The 26505-nt window shown below is 37.2% G+C and overlaps 1 protein-coding gene across 9 annotated transcripts in view; it reads left to right on the forward strand.

The window, feature by feature from the left end:
• PMS1 (PMS1 homolog 1, mismatch repair system component) overlaps positions 1 to 26505 on the forward strand; it is a 71107-nt gene that overhangs the window by 38360 nt on the left and 6242 nt on the right. For 3 of the 9 annotated variants that reach the window (XM_065840305.2, XM_065840304.2, XM_071811172.1), the window contains exons 13-15: positions 2838 to 2989; positions 5678 to 5865; positions 23511 to 26482. In XM_065840305.2, coding sequence (XP_065696377.1) covers positions 2838 to 2989; positions 5678 to 5865; positions 23511 to 23700 — 530 coding nt within the window. In that variant the 3' untranslated portion in view covers positions 23701 to 26482. Of the gene's footprint in view, positions 1 to 2837; positions 2990 to 3877; positions 3985 to 5677; positions 10684 to 23510; positions 26483 to 26505 lie in introns of those variants that run through there. The other 6 variants (XM_071811173.1, XM_071811177.1, XM_071811174.1 and 3 more) reach the window with 4 other exon arrangements.

Below are 26505 nucleotides of genomic sequence, written 5' to 3' on the forward strand. Positions count from 1 at the left end.
TGTAACCATGGTGGGCTTTGAGCCATGCTCCAAAGCAGGCTTTTAGGGTAGAATTGTCTGCCCAAATGCATATGTGTACCCAGCATATGTATATACAATGAATGTGCTTACAGGACCTCACAGGGCAGTAACTGGTAAATACTCCATCTTGCTTGGTAATATAAGCTCCCTCAGCTCTTGTAACCGACCAGTGGAAAAATCTTGCTGGTACTAAACTTGAGTTTGATTTTGACTGTAGACTGGAAGATACATAGTCTTATAGTGTCACCTAATCTAGGTGGCAGCTGGAAGCGAAGTGTTTTTCCTGGCCGTCAAGAAAGAATTAGCCCAAGATGATTGTGAGTGCTTTGTTTGGAAAGAGAAAGGGGAAATTTGTAGCAATGAGAAATCCACATTTTTAGTCAATTGGAAGCTAGTTTACTCTCCAAAATATTTTACTTGGAAGTTGCAAAGCATTTCATAGAACTTACCATGGAAACTGCTGTTTGAATACTCTAAGCTCTTAATGTATATTTTGTCAAAAATTTACAAGTACACTGAGTCTCAAACATCTGCTTATATCATCAAATGTTGCCAATATCGGGATTCCTGCAAAGACTTCCAGATAACTATATGTTAATCAGCATGCAGTGGGTTACTTTTCAGTCTGAAGAATGTAAGCAGAGGAAGAGAACAGCACACAAACAGATACCAAAGAAGAAAACGTCTCTTAGTCAGGATTTGGATTGTTTGTTCTGATGTTACGTTCTTCAGAGCCCCCTTTGACTTTCAGATTAATAAGCAATATGGTGAAGTCAAATCTGGCTGTCAGAATTTGCAGACAGGAAGATTTCCATTGGTAAAACTGAAGAGTATCAAGCATTAGCAGTCTTGTTAGCAAGCGTGTATGATGGGTTTACTGGATTTGCAAAAAGAAAAAAAAAATCACAAATTCAGAACCTCATTGCCATGAAATTTTAAGATGAAGCACTGGAAATACAAATTTTTAAGCTGAAAATCGTAACACTTGAAACTTAACAAAATGTTATGTCCCATCTTTGGTTGCATATAGAGGTGGTTACTGAAAGGTTGTTAAATAGACTAAGTTCTCGTTTTAGAGAGAAAGCAGCATAATGAAATGGTCTGGAACAGTTACTCAAAACTAGCTTTTTGTTAAAGCAACATTGGGATAAAAATGAAGCTAAAAGAGCTGAAGGAGGTTAAAATCAGACTTTATTTTTTGCTCCTGTCTCTTACTGGCAACCTCTTCTGTGGGGAAATATTGGCATAGTACATCATCTTATCTCACTTTTAGTAAATAGCAAACTTTCAGATAGTTTAACATTTTGCTTTAAGCTGAATTTGATCACAGGCTTACAGCAGTACCTGAAAAATGCATCTGTTTTTGCAGAGGAAGACAATGCTGGGTGAAAAATAAAGTTTCAAGTTTAAAGCAGTGTTAAATATGTAGCTGAAAGGAGATTATGTGGTTTGTTGGCAGGGGAGACATATATCAAATTCACACTTTGGTCAAAGTATCTCTTACCCTGAAGCTTAAAAAGGCCCAGCAGTGCTATTTACCTGGTGACACGCACAAACTTAGAAAAATTTTCAACCTGCACAGTTCTCCTGTTCAGCTGTGCTCTTATTTAATGACCATCAAACAGTCCCTGGTCATGCAAATGCTTTCCTTCTACTAGCTAATGAAAGTACATTGAGGTGACTTATATAGCATGTATATGTCCTCTCACTTCTGAAATATTTGACATTGTTGTTTGCATTAGGAACATGAATGATCCCTTATCACATTATTTAATCCATTTTGTAGCACTCTATTTGCCTGCATTTTTTCTGGCTTGGCAAAAACTATTTGTGACTCAGGTTGAACAGAATTTCTCCTACCTAGGACTATTGCACTGGAGTGAATTTATTTCATTTATTAATTGTATTCTTCCACAATCTCCCTGTGAAGCTCTCTACTTCTAGACTTGTAGTGGAGGAAAAGGGAAGGTGGCTGTGCTGGTTGGGTTGGTATTTCTGTGCACCCAACATGAATGAGCAGAGGAGCTCTGAAGGACTCTGGGAGTGAGTCTGACCGCTGGAGAACTTGCTTCTGACAGGGAATGGAAGAAAAGTTAGGTGTACAGTAGAAATTTCATTGAAATTTTTTGCAAGTAATGTGAATGAAAGGTGAAATCTCTTACACCTCACAGATTGAATAGGTATTTTTGTTGTGTAAATGCTTTCTTCATCATTCCTATTCAGAGTGATACCTGCTGCAGCACTGATATCACTTGAATGATTGTATGAACTCTGTTACGGAGCCTTCAGTTAAATGGGCTTGAATTCTTCCTCTGCTGTGGTAGGAGAAAAAACTGCTTTTTATTTCAGTAGAAGTATTTGTTACGATAAAATATTTGAACTTTACAGATGTTTAAACCAATTACGTAAGAAATAGTGCCAACACTTTAAACACCATTTAGTTTGAAAAAAATTATTGCTAACTTCTACTGTAATTTCATGTGTGTTCTAATTAAAGTCACAAAAACTTTAAAGCTCTGTTTAAGACTGGAAATGCTGCGAAATGTTTCAAGCGTTTAAACAGTCCCAGCTAGGATTTGAATTAAAATAAGCTGAGTCATTTGTGATGTGAATAGGCACACTTCATCATAATGAAAGATTGGACCAATAAATGCTTTTCATTCCAAGGGAGGAGCAAAAAAAAAGTTTCCCAATTGTATTGAATTTGTGAGACTAATTTACTAAGTGATTTTTGTATCGTTTTAATTTTCTCTGAATTGTTCCAGAATAGAAATGATAGCAGTCTGTAAAGTACTGTTTTGGTTTTGTATTTTCAGGTGCAGAATGCCATCTGGAAATAGAAGGGATAGCTAATTGTCTGCCTTATTATGGTATTTCTGATTTGAAAGAAATTCTGAAGGCAGTAGTTGATGGAAATGCAAAAGAAGTACATGAATGTAGGCCACTCAAACTGATAAATTACTTGGAGGTAAGACAGAAGTTTGCTTTGAAGTATTAGCCAGCTAAGCTTATAATTCTTAAACAGCTTGAAAATCTTTCTTCAGCTTTCTGTCTTAGTTAAGGTAGTTCTGTTCTATGCAGAAGTTATTTTTGAAAAGGAGAATGTCATATCCTCTCTGCGATGTGTGGGTTTTGCATTGTTTACCAAAATACTTCCATCGGATATTTCCAAAACCAGTCACCCAGTGTGATATAATACATGCTGAGAGCTGGGTGTTCACTAAGTGCTTCTACATAGGCAGTTTTCAGACTAGAAAGACATTCTCCATGTTACAATACGAAACTGCCATGAGATTGCTTTCGAAGTCCAGAAGGCAGTTGAATCCAGAACAGTCATCAGGATTTAACTCCTTTAAAAATAAGTCTGTGAAGAAGTTATAAAGTGGTCTAAGGTAATACTGTATGAAAAGTAGGCATTAGCTGAAGCTTAATTCTCATGTAAAGCTCAAAGAGATGTACATTGTGAAAATTAGAAAGTGCACCATTTCCACTTGAAAAATACCTATTATTCATTTAAAGAAAGGGCAGAGGTAGACAAATGGAAACACTTTTTGCTAAAAAAGCAAGCAGTCCCTGGAATTAAGACATTGAAGTAACAAATGAAGAGTTGCATGTGGTGAAACCCATATGCTTCTGCAAATGCTTGTGTTTAGTTAACATCAGTAACTTCTGCAATTAAAGGAAGTACGTACTGACAACCTACAGAGCCTTGTAAGTCCACTCTGTTCAATGTGTTACTAAGTTCTTGGATGCCCTGGCAGAGAGGAAACCATGTGTTCTTCACAAGCAGCCAGCATTATTAGTTGCCAGAAACATTGTACTTGAGTAAAAGCATCTTTAATCTGTTTTTTTACAGAAGTTATGCAACAGTTGAGACTGGAATGACTCTTGTTAATATTTGATATGCAAATAGATAAAATCATCCATCCAGAGAAAATAATGGGCGTGAAGTTTCAGAAACAAGTAATATATGTGGTACTGGTTGAAGCTGAGTAATTAACAATAGTAATTTTCTGTCACTTCTTGTCTAGATGTTTCACTAATGCTATCTTTAATCCCAGTTCTTAAGATCTCTGTTCAAAAATGTTACCAAAATAAATGTTAAGTCTTATTTAAGTGCTTGCTAACATGCTTTCCTGAATTGGGTTGCTTCAAAATGGGACCTAGGCATTTACACAGTATATGTGTTTCACTTTTTAAACAGTTATTATACAAACCTTTCCCTGTCTTTTGGGAGCAGTAAGTTTACAGCTGCCTTTGGAGTGAGTGATTCTGTTGTGTACTACTGAACCATTCTTGTGCACTCATGAAAGAAGCTTAAAGAAGAAATGAGTTATGTGTTGAGACAGGAATGATTTGTAACTTGGTTTAGGGGTGGAAGCTTTATTTCCTCTGCTTACAAATAGCCATCAGTCAGATTGAGGGGGATGGAGTTGGTTTATATATATATAGAGAGAGAGAGAGATTCACACACACACGTGTGTGTATATCTATATACAGATATATGTAGATATACACACATACATATGAAGGTATATATCAAGAGATTATCGAAGGAAGGCTTATTAAGAGCACTGTTGATCCCGCAAGGAACTGTTAGAAAGAAGATGAGTGTGCAGCAGTAACAGTAGCTGGAAAATATACTGGGAAGTATATGGTTTGCTGTCATGGAAAAAAAAAATTACAAATAAGCACTGAGTTTTTTGGCCATTCTGTGGGGATAAACGCTGGAAACACCATTCACTGTCATGTTCAGAATTGCAACTTCTATCATAAGTTTTATCTTTGAGCAGGCATGTCTGCAGTTTTTGCTGTCTTTTGGTAGACCCAGAAAAAAGAACAGTGTGATGCCTAAAGCAGCAGCCTTCCTAGGTAGAAAATAATCCATAGTGATGTTTTTTTCCACTTGGAAGCATGGGAAAAGATTCCAAACTAACAAAATGAGAAGATTCAGATTAAAAGATTATGAATGCTGCTTCAGGTTTGTACAATGTAAAGGGAGGTTGCCTGCCACATCCCTTTCTGTCTAGGCAACACAGAAGAGAAAGCAATGGCAGCAAGGCCCATCTTGGAGGAGGAAACAAAAAAACTGACAACTTGTTTTTGAAGTTGCTTGATTATTTGAGGGTGGGTGCTTCAGTAATTGTGTTTAGCAGTCACTTCTGCTTTCTAGTATTGAGAGATAAGTGGATGCAATAGATAATATTTAATACAACATTAATACAAAATTTCACTATAGTATATTTACAGTTTTGTTTTGCTGACTGTTTGACTTCATTATGTTAGTTCTAAAGTTTGTGGTGTAGAATGTATCCTGTGAACTGGTAAACATCTTCAGCCGATACTGGTGCCAAGAGGAAATAAGATATGCAGGAACACATAGCATGTTGCAAAAGTGGACCCTAAAGGAAAGAGTACAAGCATGACCAGGAGATTGACTTGATGTGACTCCATTGTACGATTGTCATTAAATGAGTGATATGTTTAGAGTTACGTTTGGATTTCTGGGATTCGGAATATGTATCAGCAGAAAAGAGAAGAGGGACCTTTAAACAGTGCGTGCTGAATTTGTGCTTTCTGGTAGCCCCAGGTTAATGTGTTAAAAAGTGGTACTTTAAAACTGTTGACTTTTTGTGTTTGTTTTTCCTTTCCACAGGGAGAAGCAGTACGTTTAGCTCGGCAGCTGCCCTTACATTTGTCAAAAGAAGATGTACAAAACAAAATTTGCAGGATGATGCAACAGCTTGGAAAGGAAAATAAAGGCTGTGTTCATGGTCGTCCTTTTTGTTGTCACTTAGCAGATATTCCAGAAGATGACAAGCACAACTCCATGGAAATTATTGAGTAAATTGAACATTTTGTTTGGGATCGTATATCTCTTGCTTAATTTTGATCATTACTCTGTAATTTCAGTATGTTTTGTGCAAAGTTTTTGTATAATGACTTTTCATTATCATATGTTCACACTCTTGAGACTTCTTTATTTAAATTCAAATACTACTTTAAAGCTGGAAATAAATACTGTAGAGAAACAGCTTACCACTATTTTTAAAGAGTTTGTTAAAGAAATGTTCTCAACTGGTTTGATGCTTTCCTTATTGCTGCAGGTTTAGAAAATATCAGTATATCAAAAAGTTTTAGATGTGAAGAGGCTAGAACTTGCTTTCTTGAGAGCCTGGCAAAGTTTATTGTACTGAGGATATAAAATGTTAATTTTCAAAGGAATGCCAGATAGCTGTAGGTATTTAAATGTGGCATTGCCATATGCAGTTATTGTTGTTACACATTGGCACAGATGAGTATTGAAGTCCTCATGGCCAGGCTTCAAAAAGCTTTTCTCTAAACTGTGCAAATAATTCAGAGTATTTTTAACCTGAGCTTACAAAAGTATGATTCTTAAAAATATAGTACACTCTTAAAACTTTAGATGAACAAAAACTGGCCGATGACTTGAAAGCTGAAGGGAGCAGAGTCACAGAGTCCAGATTGGCACTGAAAGCAGATGGAGATATGTGTGTTGGTGCAGTGCTATACAGGAGCTCTTTGGGGTTAGGAGACACAAGCAGTCCGTGCTCAAAGAGAATGTGGCATAATTAGGGCAAAGTCTGATGTATAGAGAGCTACTGCTTCTGGTAAACTTGTTCATTCTCTTTCTACTGGCAGGCAATGTTTACTCCTCTATTTCAAATAGTATTTCCTTCTGTAAACTGCCCAGTTATGCCTTCTGTGCGCAGCAGATGGAACATCTCTGGAATAATATGTTTTAAAAGTTTCAAGAAGGACCACCTGAAAAATTCTGTCTCCACAGTTGTTCTGCTGTAGCAAATCTCTACGTGATGCAAACATGGTGGTTAGGCTGAGCTTTGTAGTGTTTCTATGGCTGCTAGGCAGATAGGTGAAGATTGGCGAAGGGGCCTGAGTGCAGACTGGTTTATGGCCAGGGATGTCAGACCAGACAAGCAAATCTACAATCTGAAAGTGTAAATTATCTGTGGCTCTGTATCAAACAATGCCAAACTGGTGAATGAAGAGATCACATCCCAGCAATACATGAGAGCAGATAAGTTCTGAACTGAAATGTAATTATTATATTTTTCTGTGGTTAATTAAGTTCATCCTTTTTGTATAGAGGAGATGTTTATAAATTCTGACTGGAGAAAGGTAAATACAGAAATACAAATAGAGAAAACATTAACTGCACTCTCTAGCAGTCATTTTAGCTACCCACATTAATTATGGTGTGTCTGCCTCAAAGTAGCTCTGTTATAGTGCAGAGTTCATGTACAAGCATTTGGAGTGAGCTGCTTAGGGGGATGCTCTCGTCTGCTCTGGCACATGTGGACTTCTGCTCTGTTCACAACACGTGCTGACGTTTGCCCAAGAGGCATGCAGAGGGAGGTTTAGGGGACATAGAATGCAAATGCATGGGAAAGTTTTGTTTATTACCTCTCCCAATACGTGGCAGAATGGTGCATAGGCCTGAGCTAAGATGTGGTAGCAAACAAGGTGCTCTCCTCCTGTTGCTGTCCTGGGGTGTGCATCCTTCACCCTGTGCAGGAGGAGGAGCACAAAAACCTGCAGCTTCCTCCATTGCTGTTCACCACCTCTGCCATGCATGTGAGATCAGATTGGGAACAGCTGAAGGGTATTGAGTGAGTGCTGTGTAGTGGTAGTTCAGTGTAAATTGGGAAGGAGTGGTCTCTTTCTGGAATGAGATAAAGTTTGATATCTGGGAGTTAAGACACAGCCACCAATAAAACACCTTTCTGGTCATGGCTACCAACGGAGTGTGGGCAGCATGGGGACTGATGGGGGAAAAGAGCAAGGATGATCAGAGGGCACGAGCAGCATATCTTTCCAAACTTAACTGGGGAGAGAGGCACAAGATGAGAATGTCACTGGAAGACTGGGTGCTCCTTGGCTGTAAATGTCACTTAGTGCAGAAGATGTGAATTTTTAGAATGGACGTGAGAAGGTGGATGGAGACACAGGAAGGAGACAGGACTCTTGGCTCCAAGGGGGAAACAGGATCCTGGCCTTGCAGTGGATGCAGAAGGTTATAGTTTTATTTTTATTCTGTTTGGATACAAACTGCAGGAGTTTAGAGAGTAACCATTAGAGTGAGAAAAGCCAAAGGCAAGCTGGAGAACAGAAATGTATTTCCAGACTAAGTTTTGGAATGAATGAATATGTGCACCAATTTTAGCTGATTAGGAGTAATATGTGTAGTATTTAATGAGATTAATCATGGCTAGTTCTTTTCAAAAGGTAAACTAGCTGTATCCTAATTCTACTGGAGCAAATGCCGGTATCTTCAATAAGATTAGAGTCAACATCAAGTGCTTTGATATAATAATACTGTTGCAGAGGACAAATTGTTTTATAGGTGTTCAGGCTCTAGACTGAGGATAAAAACTGATTGGTTAATTGATTTTTTGCAAGTGCTGAAGCGGGGGTTTAATCACTATTGGAGCCAGTTAGCATCAGGCACTGCTGTGGGTGTAGGTGTACTAGGGGAGGTGGTTGAGAGTTGGGTCCTTCCCTCTCCCTTCCCTCCCTCCTGGCTGGGTTTGCTGTCCTGTGCCTCAGAGGGCTGCTGTGGATTTCTTCCTTAGGTACATGTATGTACAGTTTGTTTTCTGTCTCTGTGGGACGCTGGGGATTGATGTGTGGCTGGTGACTGCAGTAGGTGCTGTAGCACAATCCAGGTGTCTCCTCACTGCAGTGCTCATGGTTGGAGTGGTTGGGGGTTGAAATTGAAATTGTGATTTCCTCTGATACTGTGCTGACGGGAGATCACTTTGGATAGGGGGGGTCTCTCCTTGTTTTATCCAGTGTGGACAGAAGGAAATAATGAGTGTGTCAGAGTGGGGCATTTCAGGGGGCTTCTAGTGTTTGTGCTGCTCCCTGCTGGTATTTTATTTTTGTACAGTTTTGGCCATTTAAAATGATGGGTAAGCAGGTCTGAGGTTGACCATGAATGAGCATCATTCCAGCAGGTCCAAGTGTTATTGCTTATGATGCTTCTCCTGTGTTGCATATTTGCCTTCCCAAAATATGACTAGTGCAGGCAACAGTGTTCCCTGTGTGATAATGTGGAGCTTTCTAGGCTAAAGCATGATCTCGTAATGAAAACTGAAAAACCTTTTGATTGTGTGTATTTTTCAGAGGATCATTTGTATGATTGGTTTGCAGCTCAAGTGTTCACCTCACCCAAATTCTGAAAAGGTACTTATTCTTTAAATAGCAAACCACTGAGGATCAGTTTTCTTTCTAAATACAGGAAAATATCATTGAAAAAAAAATTCTTTTTCTTTCCATATAAATATGGGTATAAGAATGAAAATGGAGGTAACACCTTTTGCATATTTCTTTTATGAATGTGTTAGGGATCTTAATATTGAAGTTTCCATTTCCTCTCACTTACGTGCATGTGTAAAGAAGTTTTGAGTATTCGTGTAGGTTTTTTTATCCTTTACTATGGGTAGTAGCAGTTCAGGAAATAATAGCAAAAACAGAGGAACACTTGACTTATTTCAGGAGCACTTAGGAAGTCGTTGGTGACAGTAAAATCTGTATGATATAGTTTGTGATTTGTTAGGATGGGCTCTTCTGTATTTCCATATTCTAATATGGAATAACTAAAATATCTAGTAGTAGAATCAATATTGCTAAGCAACACACTCTATAGTTATCCAAGCACCTATTCCTCAGTCTCAATTTGTACAAGTGGCTTCCTTCTATTTTACTTTTTTTCTACATACATGTTGGTATTGCTTTCATGAAAGTAAGCATCAAAGACCATTTTCTTAGGTTTTTGAAAGCATTGCAATGTCTGGTTTTCAGACATTTTGTTTAATGTTGCATAAAGCAAGCTTGGTTTTAGTTTGATAGGATTTTAGGGGGTTGTTTTATTAAATCTATAATACTGAGTTGATTTTTTTGGTTGCAACAGAAATACTGAAGAATTTTGAATGTTTCATTTCTTTTGCACCCAGTGTTTAACAGCCTGGGATAACAATTCTAAGTTAGTTAAGGTACATCCATTTAATTTTGCAATTGGAAAGCTGCCAAAAGTAGTTTTTATTTTTTTTCCTCTCTCCGTGTCATTTTCCCTAAGTATGGAGTATCATATCTGAAATTATGGAGAATATAAATGTGGAAATTTTAAATCTTTCGTTAATGGCTTCGAATTAAGCACACATTGTTGCAGATGATTTGGAGGACTTATTTAAAGTAAATATACAATTTCAAGCTCAATTATCATTCATAGTCTAACTAAACATAGTGAGATATTAGGTCTGTGAATTTGATACAGTGTTACTTCATAATTACGATGCTTTTTTACAGTAAATTTGATATAGAACAGTTGCAAAAGGAAAGCTGCTGAATAGTGTGACCAACCATTTTATGGGACACATCTGGTGCATTAGTTCAGGATGTGCCCTGCAGAAGAACAGAGCCTTTTGCACAAACCGAGAAGGAAGCTAACTCCACATGTATATGTTTTGCGGACATGCGGAGAGGTTAAACAATTAGGGGTTAATTGTGTAAGCTAATAGGAGGGGTGTTCGTAATGTCATTTCAAAATAGCTAAGGAGGAAATGGAGGAGAATTATTGTTTTGGAATCTCAAATGAATGGTTTACACCTGTTGATGTTACATTTAGAACAGCTGTTTCTTTTATTATCAGTAAACAGATGCAGAAAGTAATGGAATGTTTTAAAGCAATATGTTAATCCTGTCTTCCACTACTGAACATTCTCACAATATCCTGATTAAATATTAACTGTAATGCTGCTGTCATCTGCAGTTTACAGCATTCTTACTTATTTTTTTAGTCACTTTTGTACCTGAAGTTGCAAATGTTTATCCGAACTTGTTGTAGTCTTTCATCGACCCATACTACGTCTTCTTGCACATCAGTAATTTTATCGATTATTCAGTTGGGCTGAATTAGCCAAAGCAACCCTGACTTTGGTTTTGCCCAAAGGTTATTTCTGTATTTGTAATTTTAGCCTGAAATAAAATGAACTGTAACGGGAGAAAAAAAATTGCTCTTTGTGGGCCCAGGCTAATGCACATTTTATATGAACTCCAGCTGAAGTTGCTTGGTATTACAGGTGAAGCTTTGCTCAGGGCCAGCACTTCTTACTGGGGTAGTACCAATCGTATTGTTTAATGCATGGAATTTTTTGGTTTATGTGAAAATAATTTTAATTTTTTTTTTTTTTCCTGAATGTCTTACAACAAATATATAGTGCTACAAAGGTTTTGAAATACAGAACATCTATTGTTCTGACAACCTCTTGGAAAAAAATGCCTCAAAACTGCAGATGCAAACCCACATATACATATTTTAAAAAAAGTATATAAAAATATTTAAAAATTAGTGCCTAAACTGACCTCAAGTTTCCTAGAAACCAGTAATTACCACTCAGATGCCCAAAGGTGATAAGAGTAGTTCTTCAACTGGAAAAATGTGTGTCTTCATTTCGGAATTACATTATCTGTAAATGTTCTAAAAAAAAAAAAAAGGTGAAATAATGTGTGGTTGTGGAGCATTACTAACTCAGCACTCCTGGAATGGAAGTGCAGAAGATTAATGCTGTAAAACTTGTTTGGCAGATTAGTTTTCAGGAAATGTAGAGACCAATGAATATGGCAGCTGCATTATTAAAATACTGTATTTAAGCCCAGGTCAAATTGTTCATTCATGCGTGGAGTAACTCAGCATTAATTGAATCATTACATGTTTTAGATATTTTACATCACCAGTATTTTTTGCTTTGGTACCTAAAATGCCTGTTTAAATTAAAATATTCATGAGGAACAAGCATTTTGACAGAGGAATACTGTATGAAGGATTTAAATATGAGTGTTCACTTGTCAGGTCATTGCAGTAATAAAATTGCATTGGTACAGCTAAGGTTCTACCTTATTTCTAATGTCAGAATAGCCTATTGTTGTAGTATATTTAAAGATGCTTAGGTAAAACTATTGAAGTTGATACAAAATGACAAAGAGGTAATGTCTTTCCTCATTGTTAGCTTGGCACTGTTTATGTTAGATGAGTGTTCCTGATGAAAGAGAATTTACTTTCTTAATTAAAAAAGAGGAGGAGGGAGGAGGAACCCTCTTGTGTTGAAGTAATTTTAAGACAGTCATGTCATCTCACTTCAAGAGAATGGAAAGGAGAATTATTTTGGACATAATTTGAGTTTATTTCATATGAAGTAGTTGCTGAAAGGTAAATGGTTTCAGCTGTGAGGAGCAGATCTAGGTATGATTCTTGTCAAACTTGGCCAAAACTGATTTGTTATAAATAGATCGTTTCAAAGCAATGTGCTGGTGGATTTATGTTGTTCTTCACTTAAAGCAGACAGAGTTTGACTATTATTTAGTCAGTACGTATTCCTGATGTTCCCTGGCAGCTCAGGTGTGTGTAATTTAGAACAAGAACCTGTTAATAGTTGTGAAGATGTGTGGAACTATGTACATGTAGTTTTAGAAAAATGTTCCCTCGTCAGAGGAATTCATAGCCGCCTCCATCACAGAACATTTCTTTAATTGTTGTCCTCAAAGCTTCACATTCAGCTTCAAAATCCTCTGTTCGAGAACTGCTTGCCTGGGATCCCATTGCCATTTAGGAGAGCCATAACTTCTGTGCTTTATTTACATCAACCTTCCAGAGACTGAAAATGCTAACAACTCCTTTAGGGAGTGTGGAGTTTGAACTTCACTTTTGATCTATATTTGTGAGTGTGATGTTGCATCAACAATACTGGAAAAAAAATTGATACTGGCCTTTTAGAAGTGTAATATTTTGCACTGTTAATGGGCTTTACTACAGAACGTGAAAACACTTTATAGTTCACCAACCATGTGTAGATTAGGAAAGTGAAGAAATGGCTCAGTCAACCTGAGCTGGATGCTGAGATAACAGGGGGGAAGACAACCCCAACTCTTCAACTTGGCTCCCACTATTGCATTTGTACTATCATGAGCATGAACCTAACGTTTAGTGTGTGGATACACTTAATTCTTGCCTAATTCTGAACTTGTAGAGTCCTCAGGACTGTAATTTCTGATGCTATACTGCTTTCAGTCACTGAAAGTTATGCAGGTTTTTATTATTGTGTGCCATTCCTTCTGAATTTATTTGGATACTATATAGCAAGGAGGTGTTGTGTTGAATTCTTAAATCATGTGAAGTAATGAGGGTTTCAAGAACCACTAGTGTTTTTTTTTTTCTCTAAAACGAACAAAAAACAAACAAAAAAACCCAACACCTGTGTGGATGCAGAATTAATAAGACTAAAAGCAAGTCTAGCTAAGGAAGGACTGATAAAGTCTATTGCTATAATAACTGTCTTACCAGTTTTCTTCTGGTTGTCAGTTTAAGTAACTGTAGCTCAAAAATCTGGAGCAAGTATTTTGGCATAGCACAGTTTGTTGTAAGGAAGATTTAGTAGCTTGTTGTGTCCTATTTCTATAAACAGAAGTCATTTAGAGTTCAGCAGATATATTTAGAATCAGCATTTGTGCTGGTAGTTACAAGCTGAATAAGATAATCTTTGAAAAGCTGAATATGCAGAAGGGTATATGCATGTTCAAATTTACCTCTTGACTAATTAGCTTTCAAGGCACTTTGGCATATTCACTAAAACTAACCTAAAAAATTGGAAAACACATTTATTATTTTATTTACAAATCTTTTAAATAAAGAGTTGAAGTGTTGTGTGCAAATTTTAATAGTTTTATGATTATTGCTGTAGTGGGTCTGACCTTGTACACTTTACTGTGGCAAAATTCCATGATCTTCATAGAAGATGATTTTTCTGTCTCAAGGAGTGAGTGTAAAACCCAGTAAAATGGAAAGCCAGAAGTTCTGGAGAGGTCTTCTCTACTTTAAGCTGTTTAGGGTCAAAGTATTAACAGGAGTTTATATTTTTTAAGTTGTAATCTAACTTGTGATTTATTGACTTCAAGGTATGTATAATATCTGAAAAATGTATACAACGTCTGTTAAAAGATGAAGTTTTATAGCAAATAGTAAATTAAAACCATAGTGACCTTTTGGTCTTGCTGGTCATGTGCATAAAGATGTTCATCTGTTGGTCTGTACTAATCACAGTAACAGGGCAGGGACAGCAGGCAGGAGCAGTTCTCTTGTATATGTGTTCTTCTACAGTGCTTTTTATTGAGAAAATTTTGAAATGAAAATGTTTGTAATAACACCTTGATGCAATTTTTGCACATTTGCTTTTGGAAAATATAGTGGTTCTTTTCCTATGAAAAGAAGGTTCATTTAGTGGTGCGAATAGATAGCAATGCCCTCATTTAAATTTCAGTTGATATTTCTCCCCTTACTGGTAGCTCTGGCAATGTTGGTGTGCAGTCTGGTAATTTTTACTACATCATTTCTGGTATAGATTTTTGCCAAACAGGAGTCTGAATGCATTGACTTGAAAATATGTTGTGCTTTTTCCTCCTGTATTTTCACACATTAGCAACTGGTTTCCTTTTTCCTATATCGAGTGTCCATGCTTTCAGCATCACAAAATGTGTCACCTGATCATATGATCACCTCATCACCTTACTAAAGAAGGGTCTTGCAAGGATTGTTTTGCGAATAACTAAAACCTCCATTTTATATTATTGTATCTAAACAGGATGGTTTTCAGTTTTTACCATGTTTCAATTTTGATTATTTCAGAGAAGTTTTCATGCAAGTGTATTTATTTTAAATGTCATTAGAGAAGAGAGAAAACATGAGTACATTTTCTTGGGTTACTTACAGAGATTATAAAGTGATACTTTACAGTGTTTGTTGCTGTTCATGCAAGTGTCAGAAATATGGAGTTATATGCACAAACGAGAGGCATATTATGCCCATTGGTCCCCTTGTTAAAGTGGTGTATTGAGAAGAGGACTGGACATGTCGCTGGCTGTTGGCAAATTTGGGAACGGAACATATCACCCTGATAGTGTTTCCCCACTTTAACTACACTGGAAGTCTCCTTGTTGGGGAAAATGATATGCTGGTACCAAATGATATATATGATGTGCAACACAAAAGATTTCCTGTTTTTAGTTTATATGACATGACCTGAGGGCTAACTGGAGAAAACATCACTGAGAAAGTGCTACAGCTACATATACAAGTGCTCCTATTGATACGTTATTTTTCTAAGATTTTGCTGAGTAAAGCTATTTTCATACATAAGTGTTTTGGCCATCTGCAACTGCTTGTCAGTGAGCCTGGTTTGAGAACACTGGCCGTAATTGTAACCTCAGGAATGTGTGACCAGCTCGCGGCCAGCTGTGCATGCCCTGACTTTTCCCAGGTGTTAAGATACATGGCCACTTTTGTTCACTTTAACCAATGGGGCAAAATACAGTCCTTGTTTTTCCCCACCTTGTGTTAAACCTAAAACCCACTGTTCTTTATTACTTTTTTTTAACATGTCATAGCAAACAATTAGATGAAGTTGTCCATGTTGTTTAATTGTGCATACGTGACACAGTGCTCAGCATCTATATGATAGTGTGTATTTAGAGAAATACAAAGAGTCCTCGGTATGTCGTGATCTTGTTACGAATTAACAGTGCTGACCCTGCAAATCACACAAATGCTCTTTTTTGTTGTTGTTCGTTTGTTTGAAAAAGCGTTTACTTATATTTCAGTAGCATAGATATTTCTACAGTTCAAGCCTCTTCAGCTAGAGTAAGTTTGGCTACATTTTCTAATTGGTTTTATTTTAATGATCCATTTCATGATCAAAGAAACACTTACTAGCTGTCTTCTGCATGCAAGTGTAGTTGGAACTCCTAAATCCAACCTGGAGTTGTCTGCATAGGGGTTTTTGTATGTTGACTTCACCTACGTAGCATTTTCTGTTCAAGGTGAGACATTAATAGCTGGAAAGCAATGTATGTGAGCACAGGTCTTCTCCTTTGAGGTGTTGAAGGGGGAGAACACTTCTAGTAATAACAAGGACAAAATTTCCTCCATGGCCTGTGACACTCTGTTTAGTCAAGAAGAGAAAGCAGGAGATTACTTTATGGATGTGATAATTTGCACAGTGCAATTGTTATAAAGGACTAAATCCACTTCTCAAGTCACTGCAGGTGGCTCTTTGCCAACAGTAGTAGATATGGACAAGAAATGGGTTTGTAACTTACACCAGTTCTTTAGCGATAACGTGCGTCTTTTTGATCAAGTAAAAGTTACCTACCTATTTGGATTGGTTTTCATGGGATGAACTCAGAGCTTCAAGCAGGCCTGTGTCTTCTGTAACAAGTCTAAGTTCATGAAGTATGAATTTCTGCCTTCTGTGACCTTTCAAAGACCTTGCACTGTTGGTTTTGGTCATCTTTGAACATAGTAAGGATACACAAGTTCTAAACCAGTGCTAGAGTTTTCTGAAATGTTCAGAAGTCAATGAGGGATGAGCACACATGAAAACTTTGTGCCTAAACACTATTCAAAATCCAGTTCTGTGGAGTCAGAAAAGCTCATTTAATCTTGAAAGTCAGTGAAAAATTAGGCCCTTGAACACCTGCTGACCCCTTGAAAAATGTACCCAAATTGTTTGGGGTGGAGGAGAGGATCATGCCAATCCAGTGCTGAGACCTGCTTAAACATAAATTTGTAGCGAGACCAGTTCTCCTGCATGGCTGCAATGACAGGGAGCACTCTTGCATGTTGGCCTTATATGAAAGACTGAATGATGTGCTTTTTCAAGGGTGTTTTTGTAGTTAAAGTACCGCTCTGTGAATCATCTTTGAAAAAGAGTGACTGTCCACTTTCCACCAGAGCACACGGCAGAGCTGATAAGACCTGGGATAAAACCGCATGGTACAAATCACTCCTAAGTGATTTGTGCCTCTGACTGACGTCTCTGGTGAAGGCTCCCAGATGCAGACCAGCCCTGTGAGATTCCCGTAACCGCTGGTCTTCGGTATTTCCTGTGAAACTTACACCTAATGTTCAAAATCTGCATCAGTACTGAACTGTTCTGTCTTTTGTTTTCTCTTCGTCAAGGTGGCTTTTCTCATTAGCATAAATCATAAAGCTCCTGCAGAAGTAGCGTTGTCTGTATGATATACAGCATCTCCGCTGGGGCCAGGGAATATTTACAACCCAAAATGCTCTGCTTTCCTTGGTTTAGCGAAGCCTTTTACTGTTTCTTCTTTCTCAGTTCTGGCTATAAGGGTCTTTAAGAGAAAATCATATAGAATACCATGATACTTCTATAATTATGTTCGTCTGATGTGAACAAAATAAATTAGCCAAAGGCAAACTAAATGCACCCCTGTGGTCATTCAGAAGTTTAAGAACATTGAAATAAAAACATCTGCAGTGCATTACATTAGAATATAGTAAAGAAGTGAAATGGCTCTAAATTTTTTTGTAACCCAGTTGAAGAAATAACTTCTATGGGGTATGGATACATAATGCAAACCACTTCAAAGAGTATTTGGCATTCTCTGGGAATTTGCTTCAAATGCTTTTCGTTCAATAGGAGTGAAAAGCATTATAACTTCACTTGATATTTTATTTTGGAGGAATAATGCTTGAATCAAGTCTACTTTTTTTTCTAATTGCTTGGAGGCAACAGTGGGGAAAAAAGATGAGCTGCACGCTTATAGTTCTTCCTACCTGCTCATCTTCATTACTTTCCTTGTTGCCTTGAAGTTTCAGTCTTACTTAAGCAAAAAAAAAATGCACACACATAGATCTGCTAATATAAGATATATTAATAAGTGTAATTGGTGACATTGACTTCATATATGGAAGAAACTGATTTGTACACAAGCTTTAGTTTCCTGTTCTTTCTCAGAGGAGGAATAGGTATTTCTGATGCTATTTTCCTATCTGTGTATCTTTATAGTACCTATTTATTGTCATACTTGCTGAGATGTTCTTGAAAGCTTTCTTTATGAGCACTTAGGACTCACTGGAGTAGGAAACATTTTCTTCTTGTACAGCTTTTGAAAAATCACCAAGAATTGCTCTGATTCAGTGCAGCTTTCAATCATGTTTCATTCTGCCACATTTTCATCAGATATTGCAGACTAAGAAGTATTAATCTGCTTAGCTGGTGAGTGGAAACCACAGGGAACAACTAGAAGCTGATGTTTTTTGGTTTTGGTTTGTTTTATTTCCCCCCTGCTTCACTTCTGTAGCAGCATAGGAAACCAGTAGAGCAGAGCTGTTAGCCTAGCTCCTGAGACCTAATATAAATTAAAGGTCCTGAGCACTCGGGGTTGTTAAAATTCTCATAGGGCTCTTTATAAGATGTTAACCCCCATGGTCTGGCCATGCTCCAAACGGGGTAATTACATTCTTCCTACCTAAATTCCCCCTGCAATTGCAATTTGATGTGCTGGTATTCCTCACTTCCCCTCCTCTGCCATGCCCTGTGGAACAGTTGTCGCATTTCGTCCCAGAGGTACTTGCTTTCGGTGACTGATGGAGTGATCTGTGTGGCATCTATAAAGAGCCGTTTGGATGAAATGTAACTTATGATGCCTTTTTTTTTTCTTTTTTAATTATCTGCAGTTTAAAATGGACTAGATTAATGTGAGCCCTGAATGTATGTGAACTGTGTGCCACAGACCAAGAATGAGACAGTATCAACAACTGTTCTTCCTCATTAAACTTCTTCCCAGCAGTTTTTAGATAGAAGTAACAGACCAAATTAAAAATATAGAAGTGCTTTTCTAAAGGGTTCATTACAAAATAGGAAGATGAACTATGTAGTAAGGCTATTTTTTTTTCCGCTCAATTGAAGTACATATTGAAAAATATATATGTACACACACACATATATATATAATGTTCCCTCTGCTTAGGGGTTCTGTTGTAACCTTAAGAGCAGCACCTAAATACTCACATTCCAGAAGTTATGCTTTTTCTACCATTTCTTATACTATGAATGCCTTTTATTATAAAACAACTACAATTTCTATTAAAGGTCTTGCATAGTAATTGAAAGTAGACTAATTATACATGCATTTAAATGTTGCCTATAAGCAGACAGGCAACGAGTTAGCACTCAGTGTTTAATGAGATAGTAAGGGTATATCTGAATGGGCCCAATATACAGAGACTTCAAATACAGTGTTGTCTAAACGTGGTATGCGCTTACCGTGTATCTGCAATACAAATAGGATACAGTGTTGTGGGGGGACATCTTTGTGTTTAGATCTAAGCCTAACTGCTACATAGGAAATCTTTGTAGAAACACTAACCGGAATGAACTTGACTTTTATTTCACAAGATGAGTTTGATTTGTTGTGTATGACAGGCCATTGCATTTCGCTTGCTCTTAGTGTCAAGCCTAAATATGTGTTTAGGTCATGTATTTTTTCTCCTAAAACGTGAGCACATAGGCTACAGGTAGAAACAAAAGATTGTTGTTCACCTGTGCCAGTGTCCTCACTGATTTAGTGTGATCCCTCAGGTAAACTACTCACCGTGCTGCAGGGAAAGTTAAAGATTTTGCAGGTGACTTTTCCAGTAGCATAAGAAATTTATTTCCAGTCCCAGATGGCAAAAGTCAATATACAAACCAATGCAGGGGAGTATGATACACCACCTGAGCTCCTGAGGGGATTCTCAGTTCTGAGTCAGTGCGGATCTCTGAGTGTCTGAACACCTGCATCAGCCAGTCACTCTCTGGTGATTCTGAGGGCGGCTAAAAGGCAAAAACAACTAATCAACAGACAGAAATAAACTCCTCTTTATGTAAAAATAAACCAAAATCTTTTCACTATGATGCAATAAGTTTGAAAACTTGAAGCAAGAACTGTCCTTGCAAGGTCTTTGCATTTCAGTGAAAAACTATACTGTTATGAACATGTGATCTTTCTCTTTGACCTGTGAGGAAGGCTGAAATAAATTTATTTAGATATTTGACAACAAATTTAGCTCAATGTGCTCTACTACTTGTTAATTAGAAAGGAGCTTATATTAACTGCATAGGCATGTGTTAATATGAGTTATACCTGTGCAATCCCCCTCAGTGTGGCTTTAATGGATTTTAACTTGGAATTGGAAATTTAGTTCTGTTGGCTATGATCAGTTCAGACATACTCATACTTAAAAACAGTTTGCCATTTAAAATAGAAATAAGCCATTTGTATGTTTTTAATACTGTAACCTTTTAGAATGTGCTTTTTTATTTGCAATATAGAATAGTAAATATTTGCATAAAATATGACTGTGCTATGAAGCATTTATCTTATGATCAGTTATAGTGAACATTAACAATGCAGTTTAAAAATACATTTAGCTTGTAATTCTGTTACAGAAGGAAATGTGTTATTTTTAATTAGTTTATGTCTAAGTAAATATAAATAGCTTTAGTCAAACTGATGGTGTCCTAACAGGCACTAGAACAATGTACTCTCTCTCTTGCCATCAACTGTCACATGCACTCGTATCTTCTAAGCATCCTAAAGTGTTTATATTATTTTATTTGTTTGAACTTTGGCAAATCAGCATCCTTGTATGTTTTCTAATAGCTTCTCTTTCCAAGATGAAACACAAACTCCTCAAAGCTTTCATGCAGAAAAAAAAAAACCTATGCATTTTAATACTATAGAAACATTTCTTTTTTTGAATAATATTTTAGCTGAAGGCAATCTGATGGAATAAGGCAGCAAAGGGTTTATTTAAATGGAAGATGATTCATAACTCGATATTGAGGAGACACAACCCCATAATTTTGTGCATCTGTGATCTTTCCAGCTTTTTTTGTTTTGTATCCTTTTTCTTTACCTGACCGCTGTGGTGGTCTGTTTTCCATTAATGTAAGTATCCAAATTAGTTTTCCAGAAATTAAAGAACAATGTACTAAATTTATCTATATTTTGGATTAATTTTAATTCTGATTTTCTATTCTTTCAGCAAATAGTCTCTGGTCTTTGTGCTGCCCCCACCATGCTCCTTTGTTGTAATTTGCTGCTGCTGCTTCTTTTATCCTCTCCCTTCAAGAGAAGGGAGGAATGTGCTCTTCTACTCATGCCTGGCTTTCTCACTGTCTCTTATTCTTTCTGTTTTGTCACTCACAACTGTCTGGGTTGGTTGGTTTTTTAACTCTCCATCTACAGCTTCTTTTCCTCCTAGCACTCGCTGCTCTCCTGAATAACTTCAATTTAATTTAAAATGCCTTTTTTGTTGGACTACAAATTCCATTTTATAGCACTCTGAAGCTTTCCTGTCTAAGACTGAAAGAAAAAGGTGTTTTTTCTGCTCCACAAGGTTTCCTACCTCTTTTTATTTTTTTCCTCATCAATACTATTTTTCTTCCTTCTCAACCTGTCTCTTTAGCCCTCCAAACTCAAAGTTTCATGTAATTAAAGACACAGTTTGATAGTTAAATATTCTAAAATATGTACAAAATTTGGTTAATTGGATTTGCATTAAGCGTTTTGGGGAAAAATAATTTTCAGTACTAGTGTCCTACTCAATGTGGGAAAAATACTTCAGAAATTTCCAAAAAGGTATTAAAGCAATTTTTCTCGGAGCCCGAACTTCCTCATATTTAGGAGATTGTGTCGTCTACACAAGTCTTGCCATTCACTAGAGTGAAACTGTAGCTGTATCTGTACATACCCCAAAAATTCATCATCATTATGGGATTCTGTCTTCAATGACTGCTCTAAATTCCTTTTTTTTTTTAATAACTATTTTGTTAACTTGGTTGTGGAGACAGGTGGATATTTACGCAAAAATTCGTTGTGCTCTTGGGGAAACCAGCCATACCAGGAATACTCACTTTAACTGAAATTGAGATAAATAATTTGAGGGTGACTTACGTTTTGAAACAGTTAATGCTCTTTTAGGAGGAGATGAGGGGTAGATAAATGGTGAACAACTGGGAAGCTGGCTCTGAAGCACGTGCTCCTGAATTTGGACACCGACTAATCTGTTTTGGCCGTTGCTGGCAGCGCAAATAACAGCATGATGCAAAACCTTCCTGTTTTCTGCCCGCTCTCCGGATTTAAGTTCCCCCGCAGAGCAAGCAGCAGCAGCCCTGGGCCGAGCCCTGGGCGGCAGGGCCAGGAGCAGCAGCTTGGCTGGGGCTTTTCTTCTGGCGTGGCCAAGTCTGCAGCCTCTCTCTCCCCCTGCAGCTCTTCTGCTGATTGATGCATGAGTTTAGAAGGTTTTTTTTTTTCCTCCTTTGCCAACCTGGAGTCAATCTTTGACATCCAATGGCTGGTGAAGGGGTGTCAGCTGTGGCTGTATGGCTTGTCTGTGCCCAGGAGCAAAGCTAGACACCTGTAACTGGTTTGTCTTATACCGTCTTCCCTCTTGCCTTGGCAGATGTCCAGGGCTGACAAAATCACCTAACGAGAATTGCTAATATGGAGACGTTGCCATTCAGGGTCATCTCATGCTGGTTTCCTATTAACTTTCTGCGCAATGTAGCACTGTTGGATCTGGTTTTATTTTCCTTCCTTTAATCACTTATAAAGGTGGTAAGGTATATATGTGACTTTCTCAGGATGTTCTTATATTTAAAATACTTTTGTTAGTTTCCTTAGAAACCCTATTCTTTGCCCTGTCTTGAAGAGAAGTCGCACTCTTCAGAACTCATCACAAACTTAATGATATTGAGTAAAGTTTACCTACTGATTCATCACCTTGTTCAAAAGTTGTTCTAGCATTTTATATCCTTAACTGATGACCAAATGATCTAAATTTAGTCTTTATTTTATTTTTTCGGCTTTTAAAGCATCAGGGAAATGAAATTTATCCTCAGTTTGCTCTTCTCTGATACCTTAATTGTCCATTTTACTTTGGCTTATGTTGTAGATGTGTGGGTAATCTCTGTGTTACTGAAGCATTCCCTGTATGATCTCTGTTTCATTCCTGAAACACAACAGTGGTTGGTTGTTGAGATGTGGATCTATAGAACAGTATATCAGCTTGTTCCTTGTGTCTACTTGGGCTTCCAGCTTACAGGCAGCTTCAAGACTGTGGAAAGTCTGTGTGACTAGTGAAGAGTGTGTTGTGATGCTCTTGGGCATCAAGAGCTGAAGGTGTAGTTTGAAATAAATAAAAAATATGCAGAGAACCTGTATATCAATGTATAGTAATGCACACTTCATTCTGGAAATATGAAATTTCATGTGTGCTAATGTAAGTTTGTGTGCGAGTCCTACGGATGAAGCGTTTGATTATTTTAAACAGTGCTGCCACCACCTGCACTGTGGATGCCCTCTTCGCCTTTGTATCTGAAGAACTAAAGTAGCTTCAACCACATAATCTTCTCCAACCCACTCTTGCAGTATTTTGTGTTTGCTGCTGGACAGAATATTGTGTGCTGCCTTGCCCTCAGGACTGATCATCTCCTTAGTGTTCCTGTTCTTGCAACAAATCCCTTTTTAGCACTTCTGCATTTCTTGGTTCTGTCCTGTAGAGCATCTAAAGGAAGTATTCTCTGACCAGCTTCTCATCTTCCTTTCAGCCTAGGGAAACTTCCAAGGAGCTTCACGTGTCCATTGTATCATTGGACCAACACTGAGAAACCCACTACCCAATACTGCAAATTTAAAATTAATATAGCCTTCTGTATGGCTGTTGCTTCAGCTGGAAGAGATTATATGGAAAGGATCTTGTGGAAAATCTCTCATATTTTGTGTTGGAAGAAGATTTAGGTATGTTCTCAAATTCCTGTGAAAGGTAGTTTCAGACTTTCAGTGTAACCAAATTATTTATCTGCTGTTTTTCCTCTCAAAGCTCATGGTTTTTTGTGAACCATGCTAAATTTCACACTCCCTATGTGAAAAGTTGTCTGTGGTTCAATGCAGAGAAAAATGAATAGTTTTCGTTATTTCCTAGACCTTTTTCATACCCTCTGTCTTTGTGGCTGCTCAAAAAAAGTAATAGGTTTTATCAATCCTACCTTGATAAAGACAGCCTTTACCTGTTTCAGACTCTTCTAACTATATTAAGACTAGCTATCAAGTAGCAAGGAACATGTTAAAGTCCTCTTCCTCTAAGGTTCAGACACTCCCTGCTGCTTCCCTAGGAACTACAGCAATTCCTTGTTTTTTGATTTTGTTCTTTTTTTTACTCTTTTCCATAGCTGGTAAGTGATGACTGGAATTAATCAAAGTCTTGATATGGTGCCATTCATACGTTTTCCTTATGGTCCTATTTGCTCCTCAGATAACCTCCTATATTTTTTAGTTTTAGCAGTGATGTTAGTATCTTGGACAAAGCTCAGCAAAGGAGCTACATTAGTTTTAAGTTTTCCCAGTAGTTCCTTACCTCATATTATGGCTCCAAAATAACTAAATATTGTCATCATGTTTGGTTTGTGCTTTTGATTTCCATTCCCAAGTTGTGCAACGCTTTCAAAATCATTCAAGCTTGATTCAGACTGCTCGAACAACTGCAATGCTAAATATGGGAAGTGGAACTGGTCAGTATTTGGATAAATAAAAATGCCGTTTGCCTCCGTGCCTGTACTTGGAAGAATGTTTGTGTAAGTTACCAAAGCGGAGGAATAATATCAGTAGCAAATGATGCTGTTCAGCGATGTAGTTCGTGTTGCAAAAGGGCATCTAAGAGAAGGTGGTTGGAGTACATTTGGCATAGGTTGGCAGACAAATGACTTCAAAGATCTTCAAGGAAATGTTGAACGAATGCGTTTAAGGATTTTTTTAAAACATGGAAGGTTGGACAGATGCAGGAAAACAAAATGACAACTGCATTTGGGTTTCCCTCTCAGGTAGAAAGTGAAAATTTAACCTTGACTGTAAGAGGGCATTGAAGCAGTCATAAAGGAAAGCCAAGCTGGCATGAATGTATTGAATCAGTTGTAGAGTCAAGGTAATGATGAATAATGACTAAATACATTTGTAAACAGGTGCAAACCATTTTTTTCCCCTGCCTGGAAAGCTGCCATGGTTATGTGATAGCTTAATATTTCAGCTAGAACTACAGCTGGAAAGGCAATGATATTGAATGATTTTCATTATCCATTCTGTGCTGCTGAAATCAACATAGCTGTGTAGAATAATACTAAGATAAACTCATCAAATAGGCTTTACAAAATGGGATTTTTTTTTAAATTTTTTCTTTTGTAAATGGGTGTACATTTGTGAAAACCATTGGAAAGAACTCTGGGCTGCTGACTGAGTTTTCATGTAATTTTTTTTAAACCTATATCACTTAAAGTCCTGATCTACAGCTACAAAAGGCCTTACCCCTGAACTTATCACTACTGCTGCTCTCTGATGTGACAAGTAGCCTTTGAAAATGGACAACTTGCTGGGACAGGCCGATACCAACTCCTGAGTGTTTTCCAGTATTACTGTTATGCCACTCGGACTCTGTTGTAGGTGCTGCATGACCTTGCAGCACAACTGCAATCCCTAATCTAGGAAAATTAGTGACAGTTGTTAGGCTAATGCCAATTAGAAAATTAGCAGTAATTTGTTTTCAAACTGCATTTCTTGGCTTCAATTTGTTCATGCTACAGGTGCCTGGAAACATAATCGATTTTGATGCCATTGTAATGTTGACTTAGGTTCTTGCTGACACTGCCTTATATTCAGAGCATCTATTTTTATGCATCTAGCCTCTCTCTAGAGCCTGCACAGCAAAGATTGTAATATAGCTGAGGCAAAGCATCACTAGTTAACTGAGGATTATTATTTTTAATTAAGTATAGCATGCTGTCATGCCAATTCACCTTCTGGAAAAAGACTTTTGAAAGCAAATATTCTATTTCCATTATTGGTGTATCCTCATTGTAATGCTTAAGATATTCTCAGTTTCTCATTCAGTTCTATGGTAGGGAATTTCATTTTCCTCAAAGGCAACCAGAATGGGCATACTAAGAACTCAAACCAGAAATCTCTAGATTTCTGTTTTCTGAATATCAGGTCAAATAAATGTTTGTGTGTCCATCCACTTGCCCGTGTATCTTTCTGGGTATTCCCAGCTAAATTCCTGGAAGGAAATACATTTATTCGTGGTAATCTCTTTTACATTCTTTCCACTTGTATAGAATAAAGATTACCTGCGTATCTTTGCACAACTTGAAATCTGGAATTAAAGACTTTCCTCTTATGAAATAATCATCATGAAATTCAGATTCCACTTGGTGATTTTGTCATTGAGGTAGTTTTATTCATTGTTTTACTGTTAGCTTAAACACAACCATCTGGACAGACCAAAGAAAGAATATTTCTGTGACTTTTTCTGTATAATAATGCCAATAACTATTCCAGTTATTCATGCTGGCCAAGTATTATTGGAAAAGGTCAAATATTTAAAAATTTTATATATGTATATATATATACACATATATATATATTTAAATCATTAAGAACATTATTAAACTTCAAACATGTCACTGAAAAAGTTTCAATTTTTTTTTTTTATTACAAAACATTCTTTACAGTCTTTAATGTCTTTCTTTAATTCTTTAATGTCTTGTCTTTACATAC

Source organism: Patagioenas fasciata, chromosome 7 (assembly GCF_037038585.1).
Source record: "Patagioenas fasciata isolate bPatFas1 chromosome 7, bPatFas1.hap1, whole genome shotgun sequence".
Lineage (NCBI taxonomy): Eukaryota > Metazoa > Chordata > Aves > Columbiformes > Columbidae > Patagioenas > Patagioenas fasciata.